Source organism: Macadamia integrifolia, unplaced genomic scaffold (assembly GCF_013358625.1).
Source record: "Macadamia integrifolia cultivar HAES 741 unplaced genomic scaffold, SCU_Mint_v3 scaffold651, whole genome shotgun sequence".
NCBI classification, from domain to species: Eukaryota; Viridiplantae; Streptophyta; class Magnoliopsida; order Proteales; family Proteaceae; genus Macadamia; species Macadamia integrifolia.
In genome coordinates, this window is record NW_024870505.1 from 223,398 (window position 1) to 236,689 (window position 13,292).

General features: G+C 41.1%; 1 protein-coding gene across 1 annotated transcript; it reads left to right on the top strand.

The window, feature by feature from the left end:
- The first annotated feature begins 4,076 nt into the window (after nucleotides 1-4,076).
- Nucleotides 4,077-8,932, top strand: LOC122069562 (neural Wiskott-Aldrich syndrome protein-like). Its single transcript, XM_042633614.1, has 4 exons — nucleotides 4,077-4,474; nucleotides 4,570-4,633; nucleotides 8,509-8,847; nucleotides 8,909-8,932. Exons 1-4 carry the CDS (start codon nucleotides 4,077-4,079, stop codon nucleotides 8,930-8,932), a joined length of 825 nt encoding a protein of 274 aa, XP_042489548.1.
- The last annotated feature ends 4,360 nt before the right edge of the window (nucleotides 8,933-13,292 follow it).

Sequence of the window (13,292 nt, forward strand, 5' to 3'; positions counted from 1 at the left end):
AATCCTAGCAGTCAAGCGTGGCATAGAAAAGTTCCAATTCCATCTGATTGGTCATTAGTTTCTTGTTGAACTCAAGTTCCAGCTCCACTTCTTGTCCGTCATGATAAAGCTTGGGACCTTCATCAGATCGACCTTCTCACTGATCCTCGAATAGAGCACCTCCTCGATGCACACAATGACTGGCTTATTGATCATGCTACACTGCCAGTAGCACCAACAGCTTTGACGAATAAGGGGGAAGAAGAAGAAGAGCCGGGAGTATACATACAACAGAGAGGAATGATGGGAGGAGGCATATCAGGTTTTGGAGGGGATTTGCAGGAAGAAAGGGTAGGCTGAGTAGATAATTTGGGGTTTCCATATTTGACAATGAAAGGGTATTTTGATTCAGTACTCAGGGGACCAATAGAAGAATCACCTGCCTCATATCGATCTTGTAACTGATGTTGAATAGATTTTCGTCTAGGAGAGTGATGAGAGGGAGGGAAGTTATCTTCAGAGTCTTGTAGACAATCATCACAGTCACAAAGGTCAAAATATTTATGACCAGTAACTGGATCCTGGAAGAAGTAAATCGGATCACCCTTAGAATCAAAAGATTTGATGGGCATTTTTTCTGGGATCATTCCAAAAGAAGTTGGAAAGAGAGAAGGACGGGGTCGAGGAGCAAAAAAATGGATTTCTACCTCACCATTGGAATGGGTAATATACTCTAGGTCCGTAGACTGAACTGGTTCAGGAGGGGTTTGTGGCTGAGAGGCGGAGACTTGTTGTTCATAGGCCTTAACCCGAGAAGAGGGTAAGAGATGAAGAAGTTCATCTCTAGATATTTGCCGGGGAACATATGTACAACAAGGGACTTGGTTAGAGTCCATTGTAATAAATAACGCATCTTCAGAATGGCCTGTTAGAAGAACAAAGGCATGATTCTGTAAGCGATAAGCCATTTGGTAGTGCACGGTCGCAGCCTTTGTGATAGCATTCTGAGGGACACTAGTAATAAGGATTTGGAATTTCAGGGCAGTGGAAAGAAGAGGGTCAGATAGAGGAATATTAAAATTAGGATACAGCGTTAAAAACACTATTCTGGCATTCAATGTAGTCTGAACAGTGGCGATTACGGCATGTTGATACCGTAAAAACCGACTATCAAGCAAAGCGACTCTAGAAACCACTGGGAGTCCTTTTCGACCATGGAAAGAGAAAGCAAACTTAATAGCTCCTAGATGGAGATGAGTATAACCTTGTTGGATCCATTGACGGATGAGATCTGGAGTTATCTCAAGAGTAAAAAACTGCTCTTTATCAGTAGCAGGAACTTGTAGTTAATCAAAACGAGAGGCCTGTACCAATTCTTTCAAAGGAGGAGTCTTCTTAGGTTTAAGAAGAGTAGTCCATTTAGATGGGGTAGGTGTTTTTGAAAAGACCGTATAACAATCTTGTAACTGATGTTGAATAGATTTTCATCTAGGAGAGTGATGAGAGGGAGGGAAGTCATCTTCGGAGTCTTGTAGACAATCATCATAGTCACAAAGGTCAAAATATTTATGACCAGTAACTGGATCCTGGAAGAAGTAAATTGGATCACCCTTAGAATCAAAAGATTTGATGGGTATTTTTTCCTGGATCATTCCAAAAGAAGTTGGAAAGGGAGAAGGATGGGGTCGAGGAGCAGGAAAACGGATTGCTACCTCACCATTAGAATGGGTTATCTCAAAATCAAGTGCAAAGGTGACAAATCTTGTGACTGTGCTACCAAGAAAACTTCTCATCACCGAAGGTTTCCCCCTTTCTCTCAAAAATGGAAGCCTAGACTTAAAAACAAGTTCTCCTTTCATTCTCCAAAGAGAAAATGGAGATTTCTCACAAAAAAGCAATATAGAGGAAAAAGCAAGTCCACTGCTTGTTATGTCTGTGGGAAAAATGGACATTTTGCTAAAAATTGCCCTCTGTCTCGAAAGAAAGATAAGGTCATGCACATGATATCTTCTCTTCATCATGAAGATCTTCAGGACGCTGACCTTGAATCTTTAGGGACAAGAGGCCGTCTAGGTGGTTCTTTAGGATTCTGAATTTCAGGATCATCATCCATTTCAGAAACATGAGGTGTAGCAGGTTGAGGTCCTTCATTCATGAAAGAAGGAAGAGGGTCTGGGATTGTAAGGTTTGTGAGGAATTCAGAGAGTGTGTTTTTGGGAGGGGAAATGATGGTATGAATGGATTTAGGTGGAGTGGAAGTTATAGGGGTAGAGGATGGAGGAACTGGTAAGGTTGTCTGAGATACGTTAGGAGGTGGAGGTGCAGGGTATGAGACTGGCATAGGATATGGGGTAAATAGAGGAGGTATTGGTAGGGCATATGCAAATTCATCCTAATAGTCACTAAGATCCATAAGTGCAGCAGTGGATGTTCAAGTTGATGGTACCGCAAAAACCGACTATCAAGCAAAGCGACTCTAGAAACCACTGGGAGTCCTTTTCGACCATTTCTAGTGTTGTTGATACTACTACAACTTTTGCCCTTATTGGCCAGAAAGAAGAGCACCTCTGGTACCTTGAAGCTCAGCTTCATCAAATGTAACAACAACAACCCCGTGCTCCCTCTTTTGCCTCTTCTCATCAGCAATAGCAACCACTTCCAATCAAAGTTTCAGCCTTTATTCCACAAGATCCTTTTGCTATGGATGCCTCTCCTGCACCACCAGTTGTTTCTTATTCAAGGACTTTTCCTACTGAAGAATTAAAAGAACTTCAACGACAACAACGTGTTCTACCTAAAAGAACATGAGCAGTCAGAGGACGTGCTCGCAGTAGAATACCATCAGCTTGGACATCCACTGCTACACTTATGGATCTTAGTGACTATAAGGATGAATTTGCAGATGCCCTACCAGTACTTCCTCAAGGAAGTCAACATGTCCAGTTTCCCATGCATGCTTGAATTTTGCCATAAGATTCTCCCTCATGCACAACTTCTCTGATGGGCTCAGTGGTTCTCCCAGTGGTCTTTTGATGTTAGACACATAAAAGGAAAAGAAAATGTATTGGCAGACTTCCTCTCCTGACCTACCTCAACCTTTGCCATTATCCCTTTACTTTTCCCCTTAATCCCTGGTGCCTCTTCATCCCAATCTCTACCACCACCACCTGGCCATAACCTTGATTGTTCCTTCCTCCACCTCTTCCACCAGAAATACTCCAAGACCTTACCTTACGAACGGTCCTTTGTTATAGCAAGTTCACAAACCGTACAATCCCAGACCCTTTTCCTTCTTTCATGAATGAAGGACCTCAACCTGCTGCACCTCATGTTTCTGAAATGAATGATGATCCTGAAATTTTGAATCCTGAAGAACCACCTAGACGGCCTCCTGTCCCTCTTACACCTTTTACACCATATCAAAACCAGGACCCCAAGCAATTTTTTACCCTGGATGATATTCTTGTTTCCCATGATTCTGGTCCAGATGTTCATGGTATCAGACAAATCTGCAAGGTTAAACCATCAGTTCAAGCCACAGGACGTTCGAAACCCATTTCTCCTACTGAAGCAACTTTTAATTGGCAGGCAGAAAATGCTACTGTCCAGAACTAGTACCTTGAGCATATCTTGGTCCAAACTCAACAAACCCATGGCACTTTGTCCCATCATGATCATCTTCCCCAATCTCTCCGAAGAGAAATTGATCAGGCCCATATTGAACTTGCTGGAATTAGTTCTAGTGTTGCTGATACTACTGCAGCTTTTGCCCTTATTGGCTAGAAAGAAAAGCAACTCCGATACCTTGAAGCTCAGCTTCATAAAATGCGACAACAATAACCCCGTGCTCCCTCTTTTGCCTCTTCTCATCAGCAACAGTAACCACTTCCAGTCATAGTTCCGGCCTTTATTCCACAAGATCCTTTTGCTATGCATGCCTCTCCTGCACCAACAGTTGTTTCTTCTTCAAGGACTTTTCCTACTGAAGAATTAAAAGAACTTCAATGACAACAGCGTGCTCTTCCTAAAAGAACACGAGCACTCAGAGGTGTGCTTGCAGTAGAATACCATCAGCTTGGACATCCACTGCTGCACTTATGGATCTTAGTGACTATGAGGATGAATTTGCAGATGCCCTACCAGTACCTCCTCCATTTACCCCATATCCTATGCCTGTCTCATACCCTGCACCTCCACCTCCTAAGCTATCTCAGACAACCTTACCAGTTCCTCCATCCTCTGCCCCTATAACTACCACTCCTCCTAAATCCATTCATACCATCATTTCCCCTCCCAAAAACACACTCTCTGAATTCCTCATAAACCTTACAATTCCAGACCCTCTTCCTTCTTTAATGAATGAAGGACCTCAACCTGCTGCACCTCATGTTTCTGAAATGGATGATGATCCTGAAATTCAGAATCCTGAAGAACCACCCAGATGGCCTCCTGTCCCTCCTACACCTTTTCCACCATATCAAAACCAGGACCCCAAGTAATCTTTTACCTTGGATGATATTCCTGTTTCCAAATGGGCATCTCGAATTGCTGATTTTCATGCATGGATTAATGCTGAACTACTTCATGAAGGAGCATCAACGGTCACTGTCTTGTCCAGATTTGTTGCAAGACTCCAAGGCAAACTCAGGGAATGGTATTTAGCTCTTGGTCCTTACAGACAACTGTAAATTGTCCAACTTACTGAGAGCCAGTTTGTTACCACTCTCTATCAAGAGTTTCTTGGCCTTGTATCAAATGACTGCAAAAGGGCGTGGCCTAGACTGTATCTTTAGCTACAGCAGATTCTATCTAGACAAGAGGGATGGTCAGAACAGGAGTTTAGCTGGATCTTCAAAGTGTTCTTCAGGACTTTGGAGTTCTTCACTTCATTTTTAGGTCAGCCTGTTTCTTTCTAGAAATAGCCATTCCTAGCGGAAGCCCTATCCGAATGCCCCTAAAATCTTTCTAGAAATAGCCTATCCCTAGCAGAAGCTCTGCTGGAGTGCCACCTCAGCCTAACCCTCCCCTAGCCTATCCCCAACGGAAGCTCTGTCGGAGTGCCACCTCATTCAAAGTAGGAAATAGCCTTCCCTAGCCAAAGCTCTGTCCGAATCCAAATCCAAAAATAGCCTTCTCTAGCTGAAGTCATGTCCGAATCCAAACCCAAAAATAGCCTTCCCTAGCTGAAGCTCTGTCCGAATCCAAATATGAAAATAGCCTTCCCTAGCCGAAGCTCTATCCGAATCCAAATCAAAATGCAACCATTCCTAGCTAGAACTTTGTCCGAATACCATCACAATCAGCATCTCTTAAGAAGGGAAGTTGGAGGTAAAGACCATCTTCCCCTGAGCTAGGCGAATCTGAAAGACAGTCCGAGCCGGTATTAATCAGGGACCCACTCCTCTTGACCCAAAACAAGAGTTAAGTTCAGGTACAATTTCTCAACCAACTTGTCATAATGTAGACTTTATATAGACCTTGTTTTAGTGTATATAGTAGCTTGAATTCAATTAACGTACATATGTGTGATAACTTTGCCATGCATATGGAACAGTAATAATTGTGGAAAATGTTCATTCTCAAGCATCTAGTAGGAAGATCGATTGAATAGAGTAGATTGGGTGCCTAACACGTTTTCAATTCTATAACCTGACACTTACCTTAAATCTCTATACCAGACCAAATTTCGGGCCCTTTTCTCAGGAATCAGGCCCACCCTCGGGTCCTAGGCCTACAACCCTAGATGGCGACTCCAAACCTCATTTGTATGATCCTGATCCCCATATTGGACCATCATCAAACCCCTGTCTCAAATGATGAATTTTATAATCTTGCGAAATAGGCCTCCACGTATCACCAAGCGGTGATATGGCGGTGCGATGCCTGCAAGCAAAGCACACACGACACGAACCCCTCCCCTCACATGAAAGAGAAAGAGGGAGGAGAGAGATCAAGATGCAAGTCCTTTCCCCCAAGGGAAGAGAGACATCTCAGTCCATCTCTGACCGCTACCCTCATAATGGGCCCCTCCTGATATTCTCGATACGTACTGATGTTCGATTACCTTTGTGCCTAGGATAGTGACATGCACATATCCCGAGGTCAGAATTAGATTGAACACTCAGTGGCTGTACTTGGAACCCGATCCATTTGAACTTAAACAAGGTGACGGATGGTTGACTTTTATTTTTGGGAATGTTTAATCATTTTAGAACTGCTCACATGTGTAGATTCTCGCATGATTATTTAAATTGCTTAAATGATGAAGATCTTCTATCACATGTTATATTTTGATGAAAATGATATAAAATGTATATTGATGTGTGGCAGGATCTTATGTGGCCAAGGTACCGGTAACATGATCGTCGCGTGATTGTTATGTACATGAGACAAAATCCGGTGTGCCCGAGGTGGTACAAATACTGTGATTGCCATATGTTTGTTGCATTTATGCATTGATTATGTGCATTAGAGTTAGTTGTAGTCGTGGATTACACTTTGTGGCCTACAAGAAGATAGCTCAAGCTATGCATGCTTAAAGAATCAAGTCATGACACGAAGATCTAGAGTGGAAGCTTTAAGACAAGATGAAAGCTTAGAAGATGAAAGACAAAAGAAGAATCATCCAGACAAGATGAAGACTTCAAGACTCAAGCCAAAATGAAGACCCTAATATGGTCCAGTACATCTTGTATAATGTACTCTCTTTATGTATATGTGCACACACTTCATGCATCACATATCATCATACTAAAATGACTTTAGGGCATTTCTTGACCAACCACGGACGTCCATAGGTCGTGTAGAACATAATTAGAAATACATGTTCGATGTGATTTTCTGTGAAAATCACTATAACCTGACTCAAGGGAATTTTGGGAATTCCTAGAGTTGGTACAGGAATTGAACCATTTATGGAAGTTGTAGGAAATCAATTCATGATTCCAAACACAACTTGAATTGGGCTAATCCGATATCAGATCGAAGAGTTATGGCCGTAATACTAATGACTGATCAGTATGATAGTTGTCTTTCAAAAACAGGACAACTATAGGCAGTCAACTGGCTGGAATTCCTGATCGATCGGACCTATCTGAGGCCATATCCAATCAATCGGATGAAAGTCCTGATCGATCAGCACATAGCTGGACCATTTGTAATAGCTAGTTTTCTATCTCCAACGGCTCCTTCTGGTCGACCGATTATAAGTGGTGGTCGTTCGGTAGACCCAAAATATGACCATTAGAGTCTGATTTACTACCTAAAAAGGTCTCATAATCTCTCCTATAAATACCTACGATGCTCATAATTAATTATCAATCAAGTCTGAGCAATAAGAGCTTTATTATGAGCATACAATAGTAAAAAAATCACTCTATCCCACTTGAGTAGTTTGATCTTCCACATTTCAGAAGAGCTCAAGTCTAAATCAAGTCTTCTATATTTTTCTGTGTAAGTCAAAGCTACAAGAAGACTTTATAAAAGGTGCATCATTCATTTTTCTTTATCATCATTTGCACCACACCAGAGGTATTCCTCTTTATTCCACTCTCTTTAATTTCTGTTTTACAATTCTAGACTATACTTAGGATTGTAAGGATTCTCTTATCCTAAAAAGAGTAAGGCACCTCTCTGCCTGCAAAGAAGATTGTAAAGGCGTCTCTCTGCCTGTAAAGGGGATTTGTAAGGATACTCTTATCCATAAAAAATTATAAAGGTTTTCTACCTAACCCACTGTACTGAAAGGGAGAACTAGTAGAATACCTTTCAAAAGGATTCTTGTAGGAAGTGGACTAGACTTGGATTGAGTCGAACCACTATAAATCTCATATTGTGTGATTGTCTCTAATTTTACTTATTCGGTATTATTTGTAATTTGTAATCACACTTTGGGATATTAGATCAAAAAGATTAAATTTCCACTAGTATAACCTATTCACCCCACTCTACGTTATTTCAATTGGTATCAGAGCGGGAGCTTAAATTATTTAAGACTATTTTGTTCTTAAAAGTGAGTCAAAGACCATGGCCACATCCCAAGGACCACCAGAGGGCATGAACGCCTCGAGACCCCCTTACTTTAATGGAGAAAACTTCTCTTTCTAGAAGTACAGATTTAAGAACTTCATGTGTGGGTATAACATTCGCAGGGCCGTAGAGAATGGACCATACATCATCACCAAGGTTGTGGATAGAAAAGATTGGAAGAAAACGAGTGGACAGTGGATGACATAGTCCTCATCCAATACAACTTCCAAGCTATCATATTTCTTCAGTGTGCCCTCAACGAGCAAGAGTTCAATCGAGTCATAGTATGTGATATAGCCAAAGAAATTTGGGACATGCTCCTAGTCACACACGAAGTTACGGAAGAGGTAAATAAAAGAAAGGTAGATCAACTCGTCTCCGATTACAAGAATTTTTTATAAAAGAAAATGAATTTATTACTGCTATGTTTACTCATTTTACAGACATTGTTAATAGTCTTAAGAGTCTAGGTAAGACTTATACTAATGTTGAAAAATTTAGAAAAATCTTGAGAGGCCAACAGCTTGGAGACCCAAGAAAATAGCAATAGAAGAAGCCAAAGATCTAACAAAGATATCTTTGGATTACTTGCTTGGGTCTTTACAAACTCATGACGTAGAGTTGAAAGCTGATAAATCAACTCTTGAGAACAAAAGAAGAACCATAGCGTTAAAATCTTCCCAAACAATAAAAGAGGTAAGTGACGACGATGAAGATGAAGAGGTCGACATGAAAAAAGAGATATCTCTCATCATGAGGAAGTTCAAAAAATTCCTCAAGAAGAAAGGGAAAATGCAACACAAGAACAAATCCTACAGAGATAAACCCATGGAGAAAAAGGTAAGTCTAAATTCAAAACTAAGGAAACCTCTTCTAAAGATGTTGTGTGTTTTGAGTGTAGAAAGCCAGGTTACTTCAGAACTGACTGCCCACACAAACCAAAGAAGAAGGCTTATGCAGCCACATGGGATTCAAGTGATGAAGAAGAAAAGAGTGACTCCAAAGAAGAAGTCATCAACGTAGCTCTAATGGCTCTTGGAGATGAAGATTAAGAAGTATGTCAAACGCAACCTGATTCTCTGATAAATGACTCAAATGAAGAACTTTAAGAAGCCTTCGAGGCCTTATATGAAGAGAGTCTAAAATCAGAACTAGATAAACATAATCTGAAAAAGGAAGTTGACATCCTCAACAAAAGAGTGGATGCATTAACCTCAAAGGTGAGTGAACTTGAGGAAGAAAAATCTAAGTTAAACTCCACCCTTTGCACCTTTACCCAAGGGCAAAGAAACCTTGAAAACCTCCTTGGATCTCAAAGAAAAGGTCCTAATGAAAGAGAAGGACTGGGTTATGATGGACACAATTCATCTAGGAGAAAAGAAAAGCAAAATGAGAATCCAAGAATAAGTGACCAAGGTAACCAACCATCCACTTCTTATGTCAATTGTGGCTTTTGTAAGAAAACAGGGCATTCTATAAATCAATGCAATACTAGGAAAAGAAAGACTAAAAACTTTCAAAATGCGAGACCAAGAACCAGAGTTAACCATGCTTATTATTACACACCCCAAAAAAGGCAATATAGGCCTCAAGAGGACTCTAGACCTATGCCTAGATACAGAAGAACCCAACCACGAAGGAGTTACTCATATAAGAGGACCCAAAGGCAATACCAAGGTAATAGGAACTACCCTCAAGAGTCCTATAGACCTCATGAGAAATATGAAACCCAAAGGTCCTATAAACCTCAAAGTTATTATGCTCCTTAAAGACCAAATGGGTCATTTGAGTCTCAAAGAACTCAAAGAAACTCAAGGACATCTCAAATAGGAACATTCGACACTAACAATAACGGACCCATGAGATTAGGGGGACCAATGTACGACTGAACTGCTGTTGTAGGTATGCTTGAGGAATAAGGTGGAAGCCGAATAGGTAATCGATAATGGATGCTCCAAACACATGACATCCAACAAAAACCTATTATCAGGCTTACGGGACTACGATGGAGGATGGGTCTCCTTTGGAGATGACCTGTGGTATGATGTGATTGCTACCAGAGGCGGGAACTTATTCGACATGGTCAATAGACATACCGACTTCGTGACTGCTAGGAGGGGGTTATTAGGGGTTTGCTAGGTGAACGATGGCCGCATACTGGGGCCGGCAGGCATCATGGTCTAGGTTTTTATTGCTATGTAGTCAATGGCAGTTCCAAGACTAGTGATACAGCCTAATGTGCCATAGTAGCATTTACTAGACTTATTTGTATTGTTAGGTGGATAATAAAATAAATGAATTGCATCATGAGCATCATGGACTATGTGTTTATTTCCTGTAATCATGTATCATGAATTATTTATGTGATTGTCTTTGTTTGGTTGTGCATGAACCCCACCCCTCACTGAGTGAGTTGAAAAGCTCACCCCACGTATATGCCCCCTTTTAGATGATGATGTAGGTGCGGTCGTGCCTATGGCTTGTGACTCTTTTAACTCTGGACTTGAGTATGGAGTGAGTGACTGGTTGATGCCAAAAGCAGGGGAGCATAATCAGGATTGTGCCTGTGATGTCTGTGCTTACGTAGCACCATAAGATGTGCAACATACTTTTGATATTTTGATACAGAATTGTGGATGGCATACTTTGGACTTATTATATATAAGTCATGACTACTTGTAAATGGATAAACTTGGTTATGGATATGTACATTATCACTAGATGTTCCCCATTTACTTATGGTTTTTCTATTATACTCTGATTCCGTTGCTATCAGTTGGTTGTGTTATGAGATTGTGAATCATTAAGGTACTGCTATCAGAGATCCTAGTAGGTTCGTAAGATGGGTAAGCATCTTAATCACACCACCGGTGTTCCTATAGGGTAAGTTGGGTCTACTAAAAGTGGGGTGTGACATGCTCTATGAAATTTCTTGTTGTCCATGAGTTCTCTGTTTTACACAAAGCATATTTACTTGTTGCATGTGCTTCCTATTCTTAAGTGTTGCAAATGATCTCCTACTTTCCTACATTTCTCTTTAGAAAAGTTTTATTGACCTGTTATAGTTCTTTGTAAATTTTTCTTGCTGTGCTAAAGTGTTCTGTTTTGCCTAAGGTTTCAAGTATCCATTACTTTATTTTCTTACCTAAAAATATATCTTTCATGCTATAGGGTTCTTCTTGTGGCTTCTCTACTGCATTTGGAAATAGAATCACTCTCTCTCCATCTCAACTTCACATGGCAGGAGATGAGAACTTCGACCCCTATTGGCTTAGAACTATTGTGGATCAAAAGAATTGGGGACTATTCTGCTCAAAGGCCATCATTGTAGAGCATCCAATAAGAGTATATTACCTTTGAACTTTTCGGGTGTAAGAGAGGTTTGCGGCTTTAGGGTGGGAAGCCATATTAAATGTGGAAGAGGAAGTTTACCCACGGCTGGTACGCACTTTCTTTTGCAACCTTACCAACAAGCATCCCCATACTAGGGAGTTTAATGTAAAAAACTGGGTATGTGGTTGCGACATTGCTCTCACCTCAACCGAGTTTGGGCAAATAATCGGTCTTTCATTTAGGTACCAAGATCTATTGCCCACCTTGGACTTCTTCCAAGGGCTTTTTCAAAAGTACGGAGTTGGTGGTTTTTAAGGCTAATATCACTGAAGGTGTTACGGTGAATTGGGTTGAATTTGCAAATTGGAGGCCCACTCCTAAATTATTTTGCAAGATTATACAATACAATCTTCTCCCAATTCATGGCCATTTCAGCCAAGTCTCTTTGATTGAAGCATATACTACTTTTTGCTTGTACATTAGGGAGAGGATCAGCTTGCCCAATAAAATGTCATGGAAATTGGGACACGTGTAGTTGCCCATGAGATTGTGTGTGATTGTGGTTCTATAGATGGAATTCACAGTGTAATTATTGATGGTCTGGGGCACGATGTGGCTGAGGTGTGTTTCTAGTACCATGGGCCCAAAGGTCAGTAGCAAAGTTATGACTATTGCTCTTATGTTCTAGGACGTGGTGTGGCCGAGGTGCATTTTCGATACCGTGGGCCTAGAGGTCAAAGGATGTGCGATGTGTGACAGGTGGTAATGATTGTAATATCGATGGTCTAAGGCACGGCGTGGCCAACCGTGGGCTTAGAGGTCGGTATTAGAGTGGCGGCCACTGATGTATGATTGGATGGATGTATTGCGTTATTAAGATTCATAGACCCTGATGCTACACCCTTTCCAGTGGGGGGTTAGGTACTGGCTAATCCTAAAGGGTGATAAAGTGTGGGTGAACGATGGGTTTTCCGGGACCGTAGCTATATACACCTTCACAGTGCAAGTGACCGATGGGACTGCCGAGACCATTACTGTTCTATAACTCGGGTGATCGATGGGATTGTCGGGACCTGCAGACTCCTGACTCGCAGCTAGCTTGTATTGTTGGGTGACCATTGGGATTGTTGGGACCAATGATATAATCTATGTTCCAGTATAGCACAAATACCTTCATATGGCACAGGCATGTCGGCACTGGATACCTTATTGTACCCATTCAGCTCGCTTACCCCAGAATCCTACTCTAGAAGAGTCCACAACACCACATCCAATGATATAAATAATTGAGATCAAAAGAGTTTGTAGCGGATAATATAAAATCAATGAAGGATAATACTCATCCAGTGCATCTATGTGGTACCTAATAATATATGTACAAACTTCTAGAATTTACTTACAGTAATCCATTATGTTACATTAATCCAAGTATCAAAATATATGTACACAAAAAGAATCCTTCCCCTTGTCAAACCATCAAAAACTGGCCTCTACCTCATCCTCATATACACACAAAAAGAATCATGGTATCATATGTCAAGTAAACTGTCCACCATAAACACAATCATTGCACTAGTACCATGATCGAATGAGCCCAAAAGTATGGCTTTAGTTTTCGAGCGACGATTACTAGGGCGAAGGAAAACTTCTCCTAGCCTGGGTTTCTTATCTCAGCATTTGGGAGAATGTGACTGACATAGTAGATTGGGTGCTAGTGCTTTTCTTGTTCCTTTACTAATGTTGCACTGACGGCTACTAGTGAGACCGCTAGATAGACATATAGCTCGTCTCCTGGCTCTATCCGAAGAAGGAGAGGTGGTGACTTGAGATAAGTTTTCAAAGCTTTGAAGGCATTCTGACATTCCAACGTCCAAAGAAATTCCTTTGCATACTGTAAGTTCTTCAACGTCCTAAAGAAGGGCAGGCATTTGTCACCCACACAAGAGACGAAA

Bases quoted from the DNA above. Each gene is read 5' to 3' on its own strand.
- LOC122069562 (XM_042633614.1), top strand. From the start codon at position 4,077: ATGGATCTTAGTGACTATGAGGATGAATTTGCAGATGCCCTACCAGTA. The intron at 4,475-4,569 runs GTAATCTTTTAC...TACTTCATGAAG, and splicing joins TATCAAAACCAGGACCCCAA to GAGCATCAACGGTCACTGTC. The intron at 4,634-8,508 runs GTATTTAGCTCT...TGAAAAATTTAG, and splicing joins CAAGGCAAACTCAGGGAATG to AAAAATCTTGAGAGGCCAAC.